The following is a 16193-nucleotide window of genomic DNA, read 5'->3' as shown; positions in this document are numbered from 1 at the left end:
CACAGGATGACAAGATAGGAGCTGCTGGTTGCTTCCTGATTGGGAGCTGGAGACATGAGGGGTTAGCTCTGTGGATTTTAAGCAAACAAATCCAGAAAGGCTTTCAATGGCTTTATATAATTGCCGGGACATATGAATCATGTCAGCAGCAGACTACAAGTCCCAGAGGGGCCAGCCCTCTGGGGAGCCATTGTCAACTTTTCCTACACTAGGTGAAAACCTCAACGAAATGCCATGGAGGGAGGGAACAGGGTGGCACAGCTGGGTGATGCTGGCAAAGGCATGATTTGTGGAAACCTTTCCCACTCACGGCATGGCACAGGAGAAGGTGGCGCTGCTGTTACGTGCAAAATGAATTCTCTGCCCGAGCATTTAGATCTCACAGACTTGTTCCACTGACGACAGCAAGTGCAATCCCTTGGTAGTACATTTTGCTAAGCAGAGATTTTTCTTTGGTTATATGTGTATCAATTTTCCCATTATTTTATCTTTTCCTGAAATCCAAATCCAGCAGGATTGGCTCGGCAAACACAGCCGTTCATACGCACTGAGACATTTCGATTCCTGTAAGAAAAACCCTTAGTTGCATTCCTGTTACCTCCTCGTGCAAATGGATTAGCTTGAACAACGCCTATCTGACAGCAAAGCAAAAAATCGACATTCCCGTGACAAATGAAGGAGTGTGCGGACATGTCCGATGTTCAGCATGAGCCGGCAGGCGCAGGCTGCCCCTGCGCCACCAGCGGCCTGCACCAACCCTGCCCCGCGGACGCCTTCCAAGCTGACGGCAGGGCGGGGCAGTCCCCGGTCTCCGCCCGTGCCTGTAAGGTCCGGCTCCGCCCGCGTACCCCTCACCGCCCGGGTACCCCTCACTGCCCGGCGCCGGCGGAGGAGCCGCCGCTCGCCCTCCCCGCGGCAGCCCTTCCCCGCCCAGCTCGAGGCCGCCCTCTCCTGGGCCGCCGCGGCGCAGCCTCTACGCGCCACGGGGGCCGAGCGCAGACCCTGCAGTCGCCCGGCCGTACAATCGATCGCGGCCGTTGCCCCCTCCCCCGGGCGGTCGCCGCTGTCGGAGCACCGCGCCGCTTGTCTGGGCGCGGAGCAGAGGGCGGGCAGCCCGCCTCGGCGCCCCGCCCCGCGCACCACAAGGGCGAAGGGCCCGCGGTGGCGCCCGTGCCCAGCGGCCCGCAGAGGCGGAACGCCAGGCAGGGCGAGGATGATTCCGGGCTCTGCGCGCAGGGTCTGCTTGGGGCGGGCTGAGGCCCGCTGGGCCCCGGCCGATCGCGGCGTTCGCCCCACTTCCCCTCCCCCGTCCGGCCGAACGGGAGGCGGCGGCACCGCCACCATAAAGCGCGGCTGCTGCCAAGGCTGCCAAAGCTGTCTGCCCTGGGGAGGCGCCGGGCCGCCAGCGGCGCGCTGAGCGCTCACGCCGGCCGGGGCGGAGGGAGAGAGGGAGGGAGCAGGAGGAGAGGATTCCTCCTCCTCCTTCTCCTCCTCCTCGGCAGCGAGCCGGGCGGCGGCGGTAGCTTCTTCCCCGGAGCAGCCGGCACGGCTTCGCCACCGGCCTGCGCTGCCCGGCTGAGGGCTGCGCCCCAGCTGGAGGCTCCTCACGTCGTCCATGCCGCCCACGTGCCCCCGCTGGCGCTGACGGCCCCGCCGTGCCCGCGGCGGCGCTGCTCGCGGGGAGGCGGGCGCCGCCGGCTGGCCGGAGCGGCGAGCGATGCCGGTGGCCGCCCGCTCAGCGCCCCGCGGGGCGCAGTCCCGCGCCTGTTTCCTCGCCCACGCCCACCGGCGGGACAGCGGCGCCGCTCCGCGCGGCGAGGAGAGCGGCGGCCAGCGGCCCCAACCCCTCCGCCAGGCCGGCGAGGCGGGCCGGCACGGTAGATGGGTGGTTTCTTCCGCCGCCCCCTTCCTGCCTTCCTTCTCCTCCTCCTCTCCGCCGCCCCCCGCCTCCTCCGCTGCCTCCTCCCCCGCTGCCGAGGCCGCCGCCGCCGCCTCCACCTCCCCCCCGGCTGCCTGCCTCCTCCCGACGCCCCCCCGGACCCGCGCTCGCTCCCGCTCCGGCTTCCCAGGACTCGCCATGAGCGGCGGTGCCGCTCGCTTACCGCCGCCCCCCGCCATCTGCCCGCCGCCGCCGCCCCTCCACGGGCCGAGCCTGCCGGAGCCAGGAGTGCGCAGCCAGAGCCGGGGTAGCCCCGCCGGCCACGGCGCACCCCGCGCCGCCCCGGGCGCCAGGGGCCCGCCACCAGGTGAGCAGGAAAGGGGCCCCGGGGGAGGGGAAGTAGCTCCGGGCGTCCCACGCCTGCCCGGCACTGGGGCCGGCCCGCAGGGCCTCGAAGTTGTCCTCCGCAGCGCCCGGAGTCGCGGCCGCCCCTGGGGATCTGTCCCCGTGTGGGGGGCGGGCAGCGGGACGCAGGAGAAACTCCCGCCGGTCGCAGCAGCGCGAGGCGAGTGGCGGCAGCTGCCCACAGGCCGGGTGTCGTCTGGCCAGCCGTGGGGTGCCCGGGGGTTGCCGCGGGGGACACGGGGCCCCCTGCGCGTCCGTGGCCGGCGCGGCGACGGCTTGTTCCCCGCCGGTCGGGATGCGGCGTTGTGAAGAGCGGGCGGCCCGCCGTGCTGGGGCTGGGGGTGTCGCCTCCCGTCGCCGTACCGCTGCCAGCGCGTCCCCGCCCTGCATCCCGGTCTGTCGGCCGCCGGTGCAGCCAGGGGGGTTGTCCTGCGCTGGGCGTCGGTGCTTGCTCGCCGTGGCGGCGGCGGTGGCCGCGGCTCATGCGAGGTTTTCGTGCGCCTTCGCCAGCGCCGGGGCCTGGCCGCCCCTGCCCGCCCGCCCTCTTCCCTGCAGCGGCCGCCGGCACCGCAGCCTGCCCTCGGGCACCGCCGGGCGCCCGCTGTGCCGCGCTCCTGAAAGGGTTTGTGTGTGCGTGTGTCCGCCCGTGTGTGCGTGTCCGTTTCCGTGTCCCTGGCATGGGCCCTGCCCCTCGCCCCGGGCTGCCGGTGCGGCTCCGCAGTGCTTTGAAATCAGGCTGCCTGTGGGAACCCCGCTTGAGTATCTTCGGGGCCCTCAACAGCTGCCCCTTAAACATGTTCTTGAGTTTCCTGTTAGAAACAGCCCACAGCGGGGGCTCTCTGAGGAACTACTTCTGTAGATGTGGTTCGCCTGTCCTGGAGCTGGGATGTTTTCAGGACTGAGGTCCCAACATCTGGGTTGATGTGCTTATTGTCAAACAGCAGAGCCGCCTCCAAAACTGCACTGGAGTTTCCCACATGCTTAAATTTAAACGGGTGTCTGCGTGGCTTCAGCAGTGGGGCTTTACACGTTTTCCTAAGCTGTGAGCAGCAACAAGAATGAAACTGTTTATATATGAAGTTAGGAATTAGGAAGTGGTATGGGTCAGAAAGCAAGACGTTGTTCTTTGTGCCTGGAGGGTGGAGAAATGGGAAAGACTACTAATCTAAGTAGTCTTAGAATGAATTTTTAGTGGTGCTTGTGTCTTGGGGACTTACCTGGGTGATTTACAGGAGTCTGCAGTACGGGTGTTTACACTGATGGGAATCTTGCTCTGAAATGAAGTAGGCTTTATAGATAAGTTCCTCGTGAAATTTGTGGCTGACAGCATCTTAAAGGATTACAATGCTGAAAGTGGAGGAACAGCTTTAATTTTTACCTTTGGGTTGTAGTACATTGTTCAAAAATAATTGCTCTTAATAGTCTGATAGACAAGTTGACCTAATATGCTACTATTGGGAGATAAAAGCTTTTGTATTTCCAATGATTTGGAAAATCTTGGTTATTCATTATATTATCATATAATGAATTCATTACAGGCCTAGTGTACAAATACCGTGCCGTTGGATTAGGGAACACTGCATTTTTTCTTCATCAAAAAGGGAAGGGGCTTTTTGGGTTGGTCCTGGAGTTCTGGTATTCACTAGCACAAATCCTGTGCTTGAAAATCCTGTGCTTGATGGTAACTGGAACAGTCAGAAAAGGTTCATGCAAAAGAGCTCTTACAGATGCCCAAGTTAAATGATTAAGTTTTACAGTATACTTAAGTCACAGTAGCAGGTGAATGTTTGTTGTTAGTGGTGATCTCAAAAATATGTAAAATGTTTTCATGTATTATGATCTCTGCTTCATCTTCTAATTTTGAGATACCATGTTATAATTTACAGACGAATCCAGGAGATTTCTAGATTGGGGATGAGAAGTGTACACTTTCTTCTCCAAAGGGAAAGATTGTTATTCTGACTTTGTGACAGTCTACCTGTTTCATTCAAATATTTGCCACCAGGGGAAAAAATGATACACTAAACTCTGGCACTAGGGACGAACTTCGATTGTTTTGCTGAACATCCTCTTTGTCATGCTGTTAAAAGCAGGCATCTCCTATTGCCGGTCCTAATATATTAACTTTTGATAAAAAAAACTATATTGTGATCTGGTCTTCAGACATTAGGGGTTAGTGAAATTACTGTAGTTTGCAAACAAGGTTGAGAGAATGTTTACTATTTCTTTTCCCCCAGCAGAAGAGTGTTTGTTTGGTGATGGCTGGTTATTCTTTTTTGTTGTTGGTGGTGTTGCTTTTGTATTCTTCTCACAGCGTGTACCAACAGAAGGGAAAGTGGCTGTCAAATTGGCTGTCAAATTAGTGAAAGAATATTGGACTAGAAAATGCTGCACTGAAGAGCTGATTCTTTGTTTCATTCAGAAAATTGATCCTGATCTTAAGAGGCACTTCACCTGCCATGAAGTACTTTGCCTCCATTGGAGTACACACACCTCCTCAGTCAAAAAGAGAAACCCACCTAGAGGCAAGGTTGTCAGCTAGGAAAAGTGTGTCCGTAGTGGAAATTCTTAGGCCTTTTTAGTTTCACTTTGTTGGTTACATGTGTATTAACATTCCCAGGTTCTGCAGCATTTGGAAAAGAAAGATGGCTTTTGAAAGTTGCAGTGAACTTAAGATACTGGTGTGATTTCTATAGCTGGTAAAAGCAGCTTGTCTCTTAAACATCTTTGTTATGTGTATCACCTTTTTGGATGTTGTCTGGTAAACATTGCTATATTTAATTAATATTGCTTGCCCTCTTTGTGTTGCAAAGTCTTTGGTTAGAGTAACTTTAAAATTACTGTTTAAGATTTCACATGACGTTAAGCCCTATCAGAAGATGCTGTTAAGAGGAGTAATAGAAGGTGCTTTTTTAGGCAGATAACTAGGCATCTGCTAAGTCTTTCAGTTTGGAGAAGCTGAAACTGCTGATGACAGGATCAGTGCCAGTTTTCAAACATAGGCATAACTGTGGAATGTAAGGGGATGGACTCACTTGGAAAGATGGTACTAATGTGTCGATTAAGTGCAGTAGAAAGCTGTTCGAATTCATGGTTGTTCTTCCTAACACTGTATATGCTAAGCAGTTGTAATATAGATACTAAAACTCCTTGTATGTTCGTATCGGCACGTGTAAGCTTTTGTGCCTTTAGCAGTTGTGCGTAGTAATACCATGTATGTGTGGTTTTGTTCTCAAACTGGAAAGCAGTTACTGTGGCTTTACAGTGAGTGTCATACTTAATTCTGGCATGCCTGGAGATGCATGCAAGTTTTTTGATTTATGTCATGGTGATGCCTTCACAGCTTCATAACCCTGTAAAATAAAGAAGGATGAAAAGATAACTTCTTAGTAAGAACAAGTGAAGCACATTCAGTATGTGGGTGGTTTTCAAGACTTGCAATTGATTTTGGTAGATTAAAAGCAAACAAACTGGAAACTAGTATTGCAGCACCTTTATTTAATTTGGTTAAAGTGCGATGTTTGTAAGTAAAGAAGTGGCTTGGTGTGGAACTTTTTGGTTATAATGACCACACTATTGTAAAGCTGTGACTGTGCATGTTTTTTGAGCAGAGCTAATCAGTTTTGGACACTAGACTGTAATGACCTTTAGTATCTCAGAATTATAAATAATGTTGGTGTGTTGTTTTTGCTGGCTTTGAATTACAAAGGAGGATAGAATGCTTTGTTTTTTACATAAAGTAGTTGTACTCTGAATAGATTCTAGTTATCATGGAATTAATGTTAGCAGACGTACATCGAATGTTTATTTCAAGAAGTTAGTTATAATAGAAATGAGTTGCATATTCATGGGATTAATTTGGGAAATAAATGCAAATGTACTTCCTTAATTATTTTCAGATAATATACATTTGTTTTAAGTCATTCTCTGCGGCTAGTAAATTACTTTACTTTTTTTCATTTCACTTTGACTTACTTTGGTAAATGAATATGTAGTGCTTATGTGAATGGGAAACAATCATTTTTATGGCCTGAAATTATGCTACACCATAAATGTACTGCATGAAGTTATTTTGAAGGTACACTTTTTAGGTGCCAGCATCAGCCAGCTCAAGTCAAGGAACAAATGTTGATATTTTCCCCCCGATGTAAGTATTTAAAGATAGGTTGGGGCTGAGATAAATGTATTTTAAGGAAAATTAATAAAATAAAATTAATATGCAGATCTTTTAGTTGTAGTTCTTGCAGTACGAACAACTTTATTGTTGCTTTTACTGGCATATTTCAAATGTAAAATCTGCAGGCACACAGGAATGAAAAATTCCAGATTGTCTCTATAGCACAGATTTAATAATAGGAAAAAGACCAGAGATAAGTATTTAATTTTGAAATGCATGCTCTGCTTTGCAGCATCTGCTTATGAAATAATCTAAATTATCATTTTGGTCTAATCCATCAAGATACTGAATATTGTCAATATCCGTTGATTGGAACTGAATCACCTACTGGAACTGATCCTTCAGTGTCAGAAGTACTAGGAGTTTGGGGAGTTACACAGCAAGACATAATACAGAGCTGCAGTGTAGCTGGTGATTGATTTGGTTTGTAAACTCACACGTCTTTTGTTAGCTAGTGCCTTGGCTAAAAGTTGTTAATTGCCTAGAAAATGGGGGATAGATTAATTTTCATTAAGAGGAGACTGTTAGATACGTGTGTGTGTGTGTGTGTGTGTTGATTTTTCTACTAGGGTCACTCCACCACAGTGAAGGTGGCATAGATTTGCATCTGAAGAGCAGTTTAGGTCTGATGTCTTGTGCAGTTTTTGGTTAGAGCTTGTCAGGTTTTAAAACTGATGGTCTCATCTCAGTTAAAGTAATTACTAACAGATAATTGATGATTCATTGTGCAGTACAGTCTCAGTTCAAATGAAAGGAATGTAACAAAAAATTACAAGTATACATACATATATGTATGTGTGTGTATTAGCTTTGTTCATGTCCTAATAGTTCCCTCTTATGTCTGCATGATTTTTCTGTATTTAATGACAATGCTACAACATTTGCATTTTCATATCCACCTGAAGCTGGCATCCCAGGCATGTTACATGTGCTCTTTGAGCCTTGAGCTATTACTTTCCAAGACAAAATTACTACAGAAAAAAAAGTTAGTCAGCAGAGCAGATTTTGTACTTTTGCTGCTTCACCATGCTTTCAGATGGGTGTAGAGACTGAAAAATCAACACTCTTCTCAACATAGTTTGAGAACCATGTTTGTCTTGTCACAAAAAAGTTAAAATGAGAAATTACTTTAAAGAATATTAATAAACATGATGGTAAGCATTGTAAATTCTTGGAAAAGCTGTGCTCAGTTTAAGAAAAAAAATTTTTTTTTCTTTCTTGACTTTTTGTATTTAGCTTTGCTACTTATGCAGCCCTTTTTTTCACCCACAAATTATCTTGGCAAAATGAAATCCACATGTGCACAGAATCTTTTTGACCTGTGGTGGTTTTTTCCCTGAGAAAGATAGACTTTAAATCTTTTTTTAACCAATAACATTGTGGCTTTTTTTCTTATTTCTTGCACCTCAGGTATTTTAAGTGGTCTCTCATATGGCATCTGCTTCATATCAGAAGTTCAGATGGAGATGTGTCATATAAACATAAGAGTTGTCAGTGTTAATGTGATGCAAGATGTGGGCAGGATAACAAGAAGGTAGAGTACCAAAATGTCAGAAAGCATTTTACCAAGTTTTCAGTGGGAGCTCCCTTTGCATGAATATTCTAATATGATGGTACTGCTTTATCCCACCTTTATTTTTCTGGATTTTGTTTGTTTTGTAGTGGTGTTTTTTTGGGTGCTAGGTGTTTGTTTGTTTGTTTGTTTTAACATCTTCTGGTTGCATTCTTCTATGCTTGTTTTAAACTTTTTTGTTTTTATTTGTGTATGTGAAGTACACTAAATGCTTGGTTGGTAGAATTCTGTGAATGAGGAAAAGATTCTCCATTTTTGAGGGGAAAAACACTGTTGTTGTGCTCTGATGACTTAAAATAAAGCTTCCTTATGGAAGTTGCTTGATGTGTAATGTAGAGCAACAATTGCACACTTTGCTTTATTTAGGGAAAGATGCAGAAAGTGAAATAGTAAGTCATGAGTATTTTCACAAGCATTTTAAGCAGCAAAATGTACAGCTCTTCTGTTTTCTGAGCTTCTCAAATGCACAAACGTGCTCCAAATGTTCATTCTTAAATGAATATCTTACCTATATTCTCAGTTGAGACCCTGACATTCCATCTCCAAGTTCCCGGGTTGCTGTTCTCATTATCACTGGCATCATGTTTAGGTTGGGCCTCTGCATCCCCCAGCTCATGTAAGCTCTTTGCAGCCACAATGTATGGAAAAGTAACATTGGTAAAGTGTGTCAAGAAGTTTCTCTAACTTCTTTTTTAATGACTTCTGCATCCACACAGATAATCTGTGTTGCTTGCTGCATTGTCCAGCAGCTGGTGTGGTTTTTCTGGACATGGACTGTCATAACAACCAGCCTTCAGTGAAAGACTGGGGTATTTCAGAGCTCACAACTCTAAGCATTTGGGGTTGGTCAACAGTTTCTGGAACAACCCCAAATGGGAAATTACAATCTTAAAAGGAGACGTACTCCATTGCTTCAACTGGAGAAAAAAAAAATCAGAAAAGCTTACTTAAGTCTTTCATTGAATTTTTGTTCTTTTGTGTAACGTACACAACTGTAGCACAAGGGTATGCAACGAATATCAAAAAGAACATTACTTACACTGTTAAAGGGTGTTTATTATTGTTTTCGATATCCCTTGTGAATCAGGGAATTGCACTTTTTCCTGTAATACTACTGATTTGTGCTCCAGGGCGTGTTTTTTTGGAAGGTGGGCAGGAGAAAGGTTGTTAGTTATGTTATATATTTTCTGCCAGTCTGTATATTGAGGAGTAGAGTATGAATTCTGTGAATCTTATTAAAATAGTCCATAATCTGCGTACCTGGAAAATTGCCTGTTGGGAAGACTACCCTTACATAGTTTAAAAATTAGTAAAAGGCATACACAGTATTTGTTCCCCTTGCCTCTATTTGTATGAGAGCCTGGGGAGTGGCAAATTAAGCCACAGACAATGGCTGGTAGCATTAACTGTGTATATAGAACAGTTTGGTCTGTTGGAGAATACATGGAATAACACCAGTGCTGTATGACTGAACCCACACCAAGGAACTGCAACACACAGTTTGAAAACACTTGCTGTGTATTTTTAAGCACAGCTGAAAGTTATACCCTCTTTATCTTTTACTGCTTTACATCTGGATTATGTTCAGGTTCCAAAGTGAAAACATTAGAAATTTACATTAACTATCTGCTTGGGTTCTTGCTCTGTGAAGGTTTATTTTTTAGATGCATGGATACTTCTGTTGTCATTAAGAGCATGTACAAATGTTTGCAGGATCTAAATTGTAGTGGTTTTTTTTTTTTTCCCCACCTACAAGTCAACATTTTAAAGTGATTTTTTTTTTATTCCCCTTAGAAACATGTTTATCTGCCTATTTTTAGTGTGTGCAGGCCGTATAGATCTTCTGCGTGGCATCACTTTTTTCCTGTTTGTAAGTTGATATGGCAGCAAGCCAAGCAGGAATACCCAGTAGGTTTTAGAAAGATTTTTTTGTGCAGATTTAGTAGTAGGTTATTGTGCCTTTTGGGTTAGACACCCCGAGAGTCTACGATCCTTGTAGTTTGTGTGTGTTTTTGAGCAAGATTACATAAAGTGTTTATGATATGATCTGAAAATTGCATTTGCAGATGATTTTGGACATTGGATATAGGTTAGACTTCTGAGCAGTTTCATAAATTCCTTATGGTTTTTGGAGTCTTGGGAGTGAAGGCTTTTAGCTGCTGGTGTGAGAAGAGTATTCAAACTTAAGGAATCTGTGACTGTGCTTGTAAAGAAGTAAAGCAGCAAATGGTGGTACATGCTTCAGTGGCATATTTCAAGAAAGTGGGAGCCAAGATATATTTGACATTTTTCTTCATAATTGTCTGTTGAGTTGGACTGAAAAAGTGAGAGAGGGACACCCAGAAAAATATTCCTTTCTTCATTAAAACTTAATTTCATTTTTAAAACGTTGGCAGTCTTTTGTGCCCATAGGGTCTTTCATTTGCTGACTGTGTAATGTTTTGGTTGGTCATCCATGATGCTAAGCCGTAGAAGTGTGTATATAAACCCTTATTTAAACCAGTAATTTGCAACAGTTTTGGGTTAATGTAATGTTAAAAGGATTTGTTTATCTTTTCCTAATTTTAACTTAGTCAAAGGGTGGAAAAATTTGGTCATTCTCAATGATCCTGAGTTTGGTGGTTGAGTCAGTTGCATTCTAAAACCCACACTGGAGTTCTCAGGAGAAAATGTTTATCCAGTTTGTAAATTCATAAGGTGCTGGTTAGCTCCTACTCTGGAAAAATGGATTTTCTTTTTTCCTTTTTTTTTTTTCTTTTGGGACACAAACACACATAAATCTTACTGATCCTGCTTTTATGCAGTGAGATACAAAAAGTACTAATAATGAAGAATTTGAACATTGAGGAAAAATAACTTAAAAGATTTGTTGCATTTTGGCTGCTTTTTTAAAACGGGTATAGTGAACATGAGGGATTAGGGAGGAGCTACAAAAGCGGTCAGTATGGTAAAAATGATACAACAACAAGTGACTAGGATGTTGTCACCTTACAAACTTGGAAAAAACCCCCCTATGACTGAAGAACATATCTCTCTGGTGGAGTAGTGGTCCTCCAGCGAGTTCAGAGATTACACCATACTGTGGGGACTAGTCAGTATGCTGGGGAGCAGGTGTGCTATTCAGAGAGACAGAGAGACCTTGAGAGCCTGGAGAATTGGGGACCTCGTGGCATTCAATATAGGAAAATTTTCTTGTGCAGAGTTTTGTGCAGGGGCAGAACTGCGTGCAGATGGTCAGGCTGGGGGCTGGATGGTGGGTAGCAGCTCTGCTGGAAAGGCAAATACTGACTTAGTGGGGTGAGCTCACTTGAGGTCACCAAGATGATGTGTCGGCTGGAGCCTGTGAGGACAGTTGGAAGGAGCTGGTGAAGAAGTGGCTCAGGGGATATCTCAATTCAATCCTCCTTTCTCTCATGGGAGGACGGAGAACAGATAGAGTCAGACTATTGCATGCTGGTAGGGCAAGAATAGGGAATAGGACTTGGGCTGAAACACATGAATTTCTTGTCAGATGTTAGTCAGAATTGGTCAGAACGCTTTTTTCACCCTGGAACTTGTCAAGCACTGGAGCAGAGAACTGTAGACAACATGGAATTTACAACTTTGGAGGTATTCACAACTTAGACTGACAAGGTGCTGGATAACCTGCTCTGAATTGGCCTGGTCTGAGCAGGGGGATTAGGTGGCCCCCAGCAGTCTCTCTCAACCAGAAAAACTCTGTATGGTGCTGTAGTTGGCATATTACCTCTTGGGGATGCCGGCTTCAAGCACTGCAAATAGAGAAGTAACAGTGATTTGGGACTCATTTAGTTGCACGTGGTCAGAAGCAGTGGTGATAACTCAATTTATTTAGGCATACAAGTGTCACCTCTGTCTTGAGATTATTTTTTTTCTCAACCTTGATTTTTTTTTCACCATCGTCATCTTAACACACTGCCTCCCCACACACCCAAAACCACCTTTTGTGATGGATATTTTGTTTATAAATGCTTTTGAGTAAAGCATCAATAGCTGTTTGTGTTCAAATTGGAGTGCTGAAACCAGAGCTACATTTCTTCCTTTCAACCCTTCTTATTTGCTTGCTGGTTTATGTACAAGCAGTCTGGTTTATTCTGACAGACAAAAGTATGCACATCAATATTTTTTTTTTTTCATTCTTAGAGGTGTAGGGGATGTTGAGTCTTATCTTTGCTGTCATACTTGGTACACTTTCTCAGAAGGTGCTAAATAAATGAATTGAGAGATGTGTTTTTCAGTAATGGGATGATTTTTTCAAGCTTGTAGGGTGAGTAATATATGTACAAATAAACAAAAAATATAAAAGCTATTCACTGGCTTATTTTCATCTTTTTCTGTTAGTCTTTACCTAACCAGTATTTATGATGTGATGAGTCTACTAGAGCACAAATTTTCTGTAGTATTTTTAAGGAAAAATGGTACAAACAAGATCAGGCACTAACATAAAATATGAGCATAGCAGAAAGTAGGCAAAGAGCAAAAACCTGTGATATACAACCTCCTCAGGCTGCCTTCCCGTGTGAATGTGAAGTTGGCATTCTATGTAAAGCTGTCATGCTAGTTTTTTTAGTCCAGTTTCTCTGTAAATAGCTTCTGACTTCAGGGAGGCTCTTTCATTTCTTAAAAAGCATTGTAAGAAATCAATGGTTAAGTAGCAGATAAATTAGTCTGCCCCCTGAGGAAAACACTGTGAAGTGAGCTGCTGCTGTTCTCTGGCTTACTGACCCATGGACATAGGTAGTTGCTGGGCAGTTAGCCAGTGATTTGCTTCCAGTCAGCTGCAGAGTGTGGTCTCTCTTACAGGAACACAGGAAAGAACGGAGTGTATCAAGGACTAAAGAAACCAAAGGAATTGCAGGGAACAGGAGTTGTAACGATTTGGAGGGGGAACTGGGTTATTGCAGGGGGTGAACGTAAAAATACACAACGAAAATCCATGAAAAACATTTTCATTAATTCTGCTGCTCATTTAACTACTGATTTCTTTTGAGGATCACTCTTAAAACATCTGTCATAAAAGAATTTTCAAAGCAAATGAGTTACCCATATTGTTAAGAACTTGTTTAATGTGAATTAACTGAAGTGTCATCTTTATCTCTTGTTAACCAGCTGCACAGAGGCTGTGTGGCAAGGCGGGTAGTGGGGCCAAAAGAGGATACAGTTAGATTGGGGTAAAGGTGGCCTTAAAGCAAAGACTTGAGCCATTTGTTTCATTTCTTTTTCTTTAACATTATGTTTCTGTGTTAGGTCAAGTGCTTATTTCCTATCAGTTATTTTTGGGATGCTGCACTGTCTTTTTGGGACTGATGTCCCAAAGAGACAAAAGTTTCTAGTAGCTTAGTTATTCTTTACCTTTGTTTCTCTCTTTTCTGCTGTTTTACCCTTTTGGTTTTTTCCCTTCAAGTTTGATATTGACAAAAAGAGGAGTAGCGAAGAAGTCCAGTAGTCTGCATCAGAAGGCAAAATGTAGGGAATCATTCTATCATTGTACAAGACCGTAGGAGAGCTTTGTTTTCAAGGCACCATGTCTAGTTTTGGAGGCCTTTTAGGTGTCTAGGGATTTTCAAATTAAGGCGGATTGTCCAGCAGAGAGATACCAAAATGACTGCTTACTGAACTGTTTTTAATTTCGATCTTCAAAAGATCTTGAATTTATAGAAGAAATGGTGGCTATTGTTTATTGCATCTCTGTAGAGGAAAGGCCTAAAACAACCACTAAAGATTTTAGGATCTCTCTAGACAGCTTTAGGTGAAAATACGTATATACTGTTTAGTGCCATTGGGATGACTGTTGTTGAATGTGTTGTGTACTGACATGCTTTGGTATTTATTATCCAGCATCTTTGGAGTTATTGCTAGGAAGTTATGCTAGGCTAACTTTATCAGTATAGCTAAAGTGGCAAGGGTAGTCTTTGAATTGCTCATTCTGTGAGAGTTTTGTCCTGTTCCATGAGACAGGGTAAGTCATCAATAAGAAAGTTTTGGCCTGATAGCCCTCGGGTTATAGCCACAGTGCACCTGCAGAATCACTGCGTGCTACTACACTGCGAGAATCACTTGCCTGTTCTCTTGTGTAGACCACTAGCTCACAGATACTTGAAATTCGAAATTCCTAACAGTTATGTTTGGTATTGAAAAGAAAATTTCAACCACGTTGCAGGCCTTTTTGGAGTGCTTCAACTTCCTTGTCCTGGCAGTCCATGTCATGAAATTAAGAGGTGATTTCCTACAAAACACTTCTGGTTTATGCCTTTATCTTGCTTTGCATAACCTTTGGTGTCTTGGTTTTGTTGCTCCTTGAGTTCGAAAATGTTGTGTTCCTCTCAGCTCATTTGACAAATCATGCTGGAGCGTCCTGGATTGATCTCATGGCTTTCAAGGCTTTTTCCCTGCTTTTGCTACCTTCCAACCTAATTAAGCTTGTGCTTTTCAAGGCTAAAAGAACAAATTTCAAAATGTAATAAAAATGCTTTGTTGGGCTGCATCGTACCTCTTGCAGAATATTATGTTCAGCATTCTTACGGCCATTGGAGCTGTTTATGTTACCATAGGAGCAGTCACATCAAAATGGGAGAGCTATCATTTAGCTGTAGGAGAAGGGAAACCAGGACATGTGGACATCTGTTCTCCAGGGCTGTCCAGAGGTCCCGATGGAAAATACAGATAGCAGGCTGAGGCTGAAGAAGCAATTCTGGGAGACACATTTGTGGGATGTGAAAGTGATTCTGAGCTCTGGGAAACAAAACGCTGTCTTTCTCCAACTGCTTGGGTTCCCTGTGAGGATTTTATATGAGCACTGGCAAAACTGGTCTTCGATCTTTGTTCTTATGGTGTTAGTCGTGGCACAAACCATGACAACAAGGAAGGCTTTTGCACATGAAGCAAACTGCTATTGTTATGAATTTATGACTCAAGAAAAGAAGAGGAAATGAATCTTGTTTGGTGTATATATAAAAAAGAAATGTGGTAGTCTGATCTCTGGTTATGTCTGAAATCCTGGAGTTTGCTCTGGATATGGAATGTTTCGTGTTGCAAACTCTCACACAAAAGTGAGAGTTAAATTCTAGGTTTACTCACCCAGGCAATGCAGATGTTACTTTCCAGAAAACATTGTTAGCAGAACAGATGTAGGCAGGTTCTCAGGAGTTGTCTCCAGAAGAGTAGGCATAATTCCCATCATCAACCATGAACACTCATACTTCAACTTTGCAAATCAAGTATCACAAAAACAAACATCTCTGATCTATTGGTCTGTGTTTGTTCATTTCACTGTTTATGCCTATGTTAAAGGAGGTGTATGTGCTCTTGTACTGTGAGGTCTGCATTTGGAGGGGGAGGCAAGAGGTGTTATTCCCGTAGACTTCCAAAAGTCCAGAAGCTGATCTTTATTAGTATACAGAGGCTACTAGGTGGCTTCCTTTCACTTTTGGAGATAACCCAGAGGCAATTGAAGCAGGAGAAGCCCTGAGAAATGGGTAGTGTGCTGAAACAAAGATGGATATCTCACAAGTCACGAGGTCTTTGTTCATTCAAAGTCCCCTTTAAATACACATTTATATTTCTGTTGAATATTCTCTATTTTCCCACTTGCTACTATTACTATTGTTGGCATACTAATGCTCTCAAAGAATGGTTGAGAGTTCAAAACATGCACAGCTGGTGGTAAATGTGTCTTAGTTTCTAACTGTCTTTTGCCTTGCTTATTTTCACTTGTTTGCTGCTAGAGACAAACCCTGTGCATGTGGGAATGCTCACAGGCAAGCACATCAACTGAAATACCTCAATATCTAGAACACCTCTGTATCTCTCAAAAAGATCTACAGTTTATCAGTAGTCACATTCTTTGACTTCTGATTGCCTCAGTGCATTATTTGACATATAAAAAGAGGTCCTGCTGAGGAGGAAACTAGCTCTATGGCACCCTAGATTTGTGTGTTGAATGCATTGTAAACTTTACAGTGTTCTTTTGTGGAACCTGTCTACAATATATAATTCTGCTAGCTAATGACTTGCTGTTGGGGCTGGCTGACCCTGGCTACTTATGTACTTCTCTGCCAGTCCTACACACTACTTCATGAGATCTTGGCTTCAACTGAAATATGCCTAAAAGTAAACTAGACTATGTATATGGCTTTAAATCT

The 16193-nt window shown here is 44.4% G+C and overlaps 1 protein-coding gene across 3 annotated transcripts in view; it reads left to right on the top strand.

Moving 5' to 3' along the window:
• The first annotated feature begins 1712 nt into the window (after positions 1-1712).
• The window catches only part of RNF38 (ring finger protein 38), a 124406-nt gene continuing 109925 nt past the window's right edge, over positions 1713-16193 (top strand). For all 3 annotated transcript variants that reach the window (XM_063319517.1, XM_063319515.1, XM_063319516.1), the window contains exon 1: positions 1713-2246. In XM_063319517.1, coding sequence (XP_063175587.1) covers positions 1718-2246 — 529 coding nt within the window. In that variant the 5' untranslated portion in view covers positions 1713-1717. The remainder of the gene's footprint in view (positions 2247-16193) is intronic.

This window comes from Chroicocephalus ridibundus, chromosome Z, assembly GCF_963924245.1.
Source record: "Chroicocephalus ridibundus chromosome Z, bChrRid1.1, whole genome shotgun sequence".
NCBI classification, from domain to species: Eukaryota; Metazoa; Chordata; class Aves; order Charadriiformes; family Laridae; genus Chroicocephalus; species Chroicocephalus ridibundus.
The sequence above is the reverse complement of the archived record's forward strand: the minus strand, read 5'-3'. Positions and strand labels throughout refer to the sequence as shown.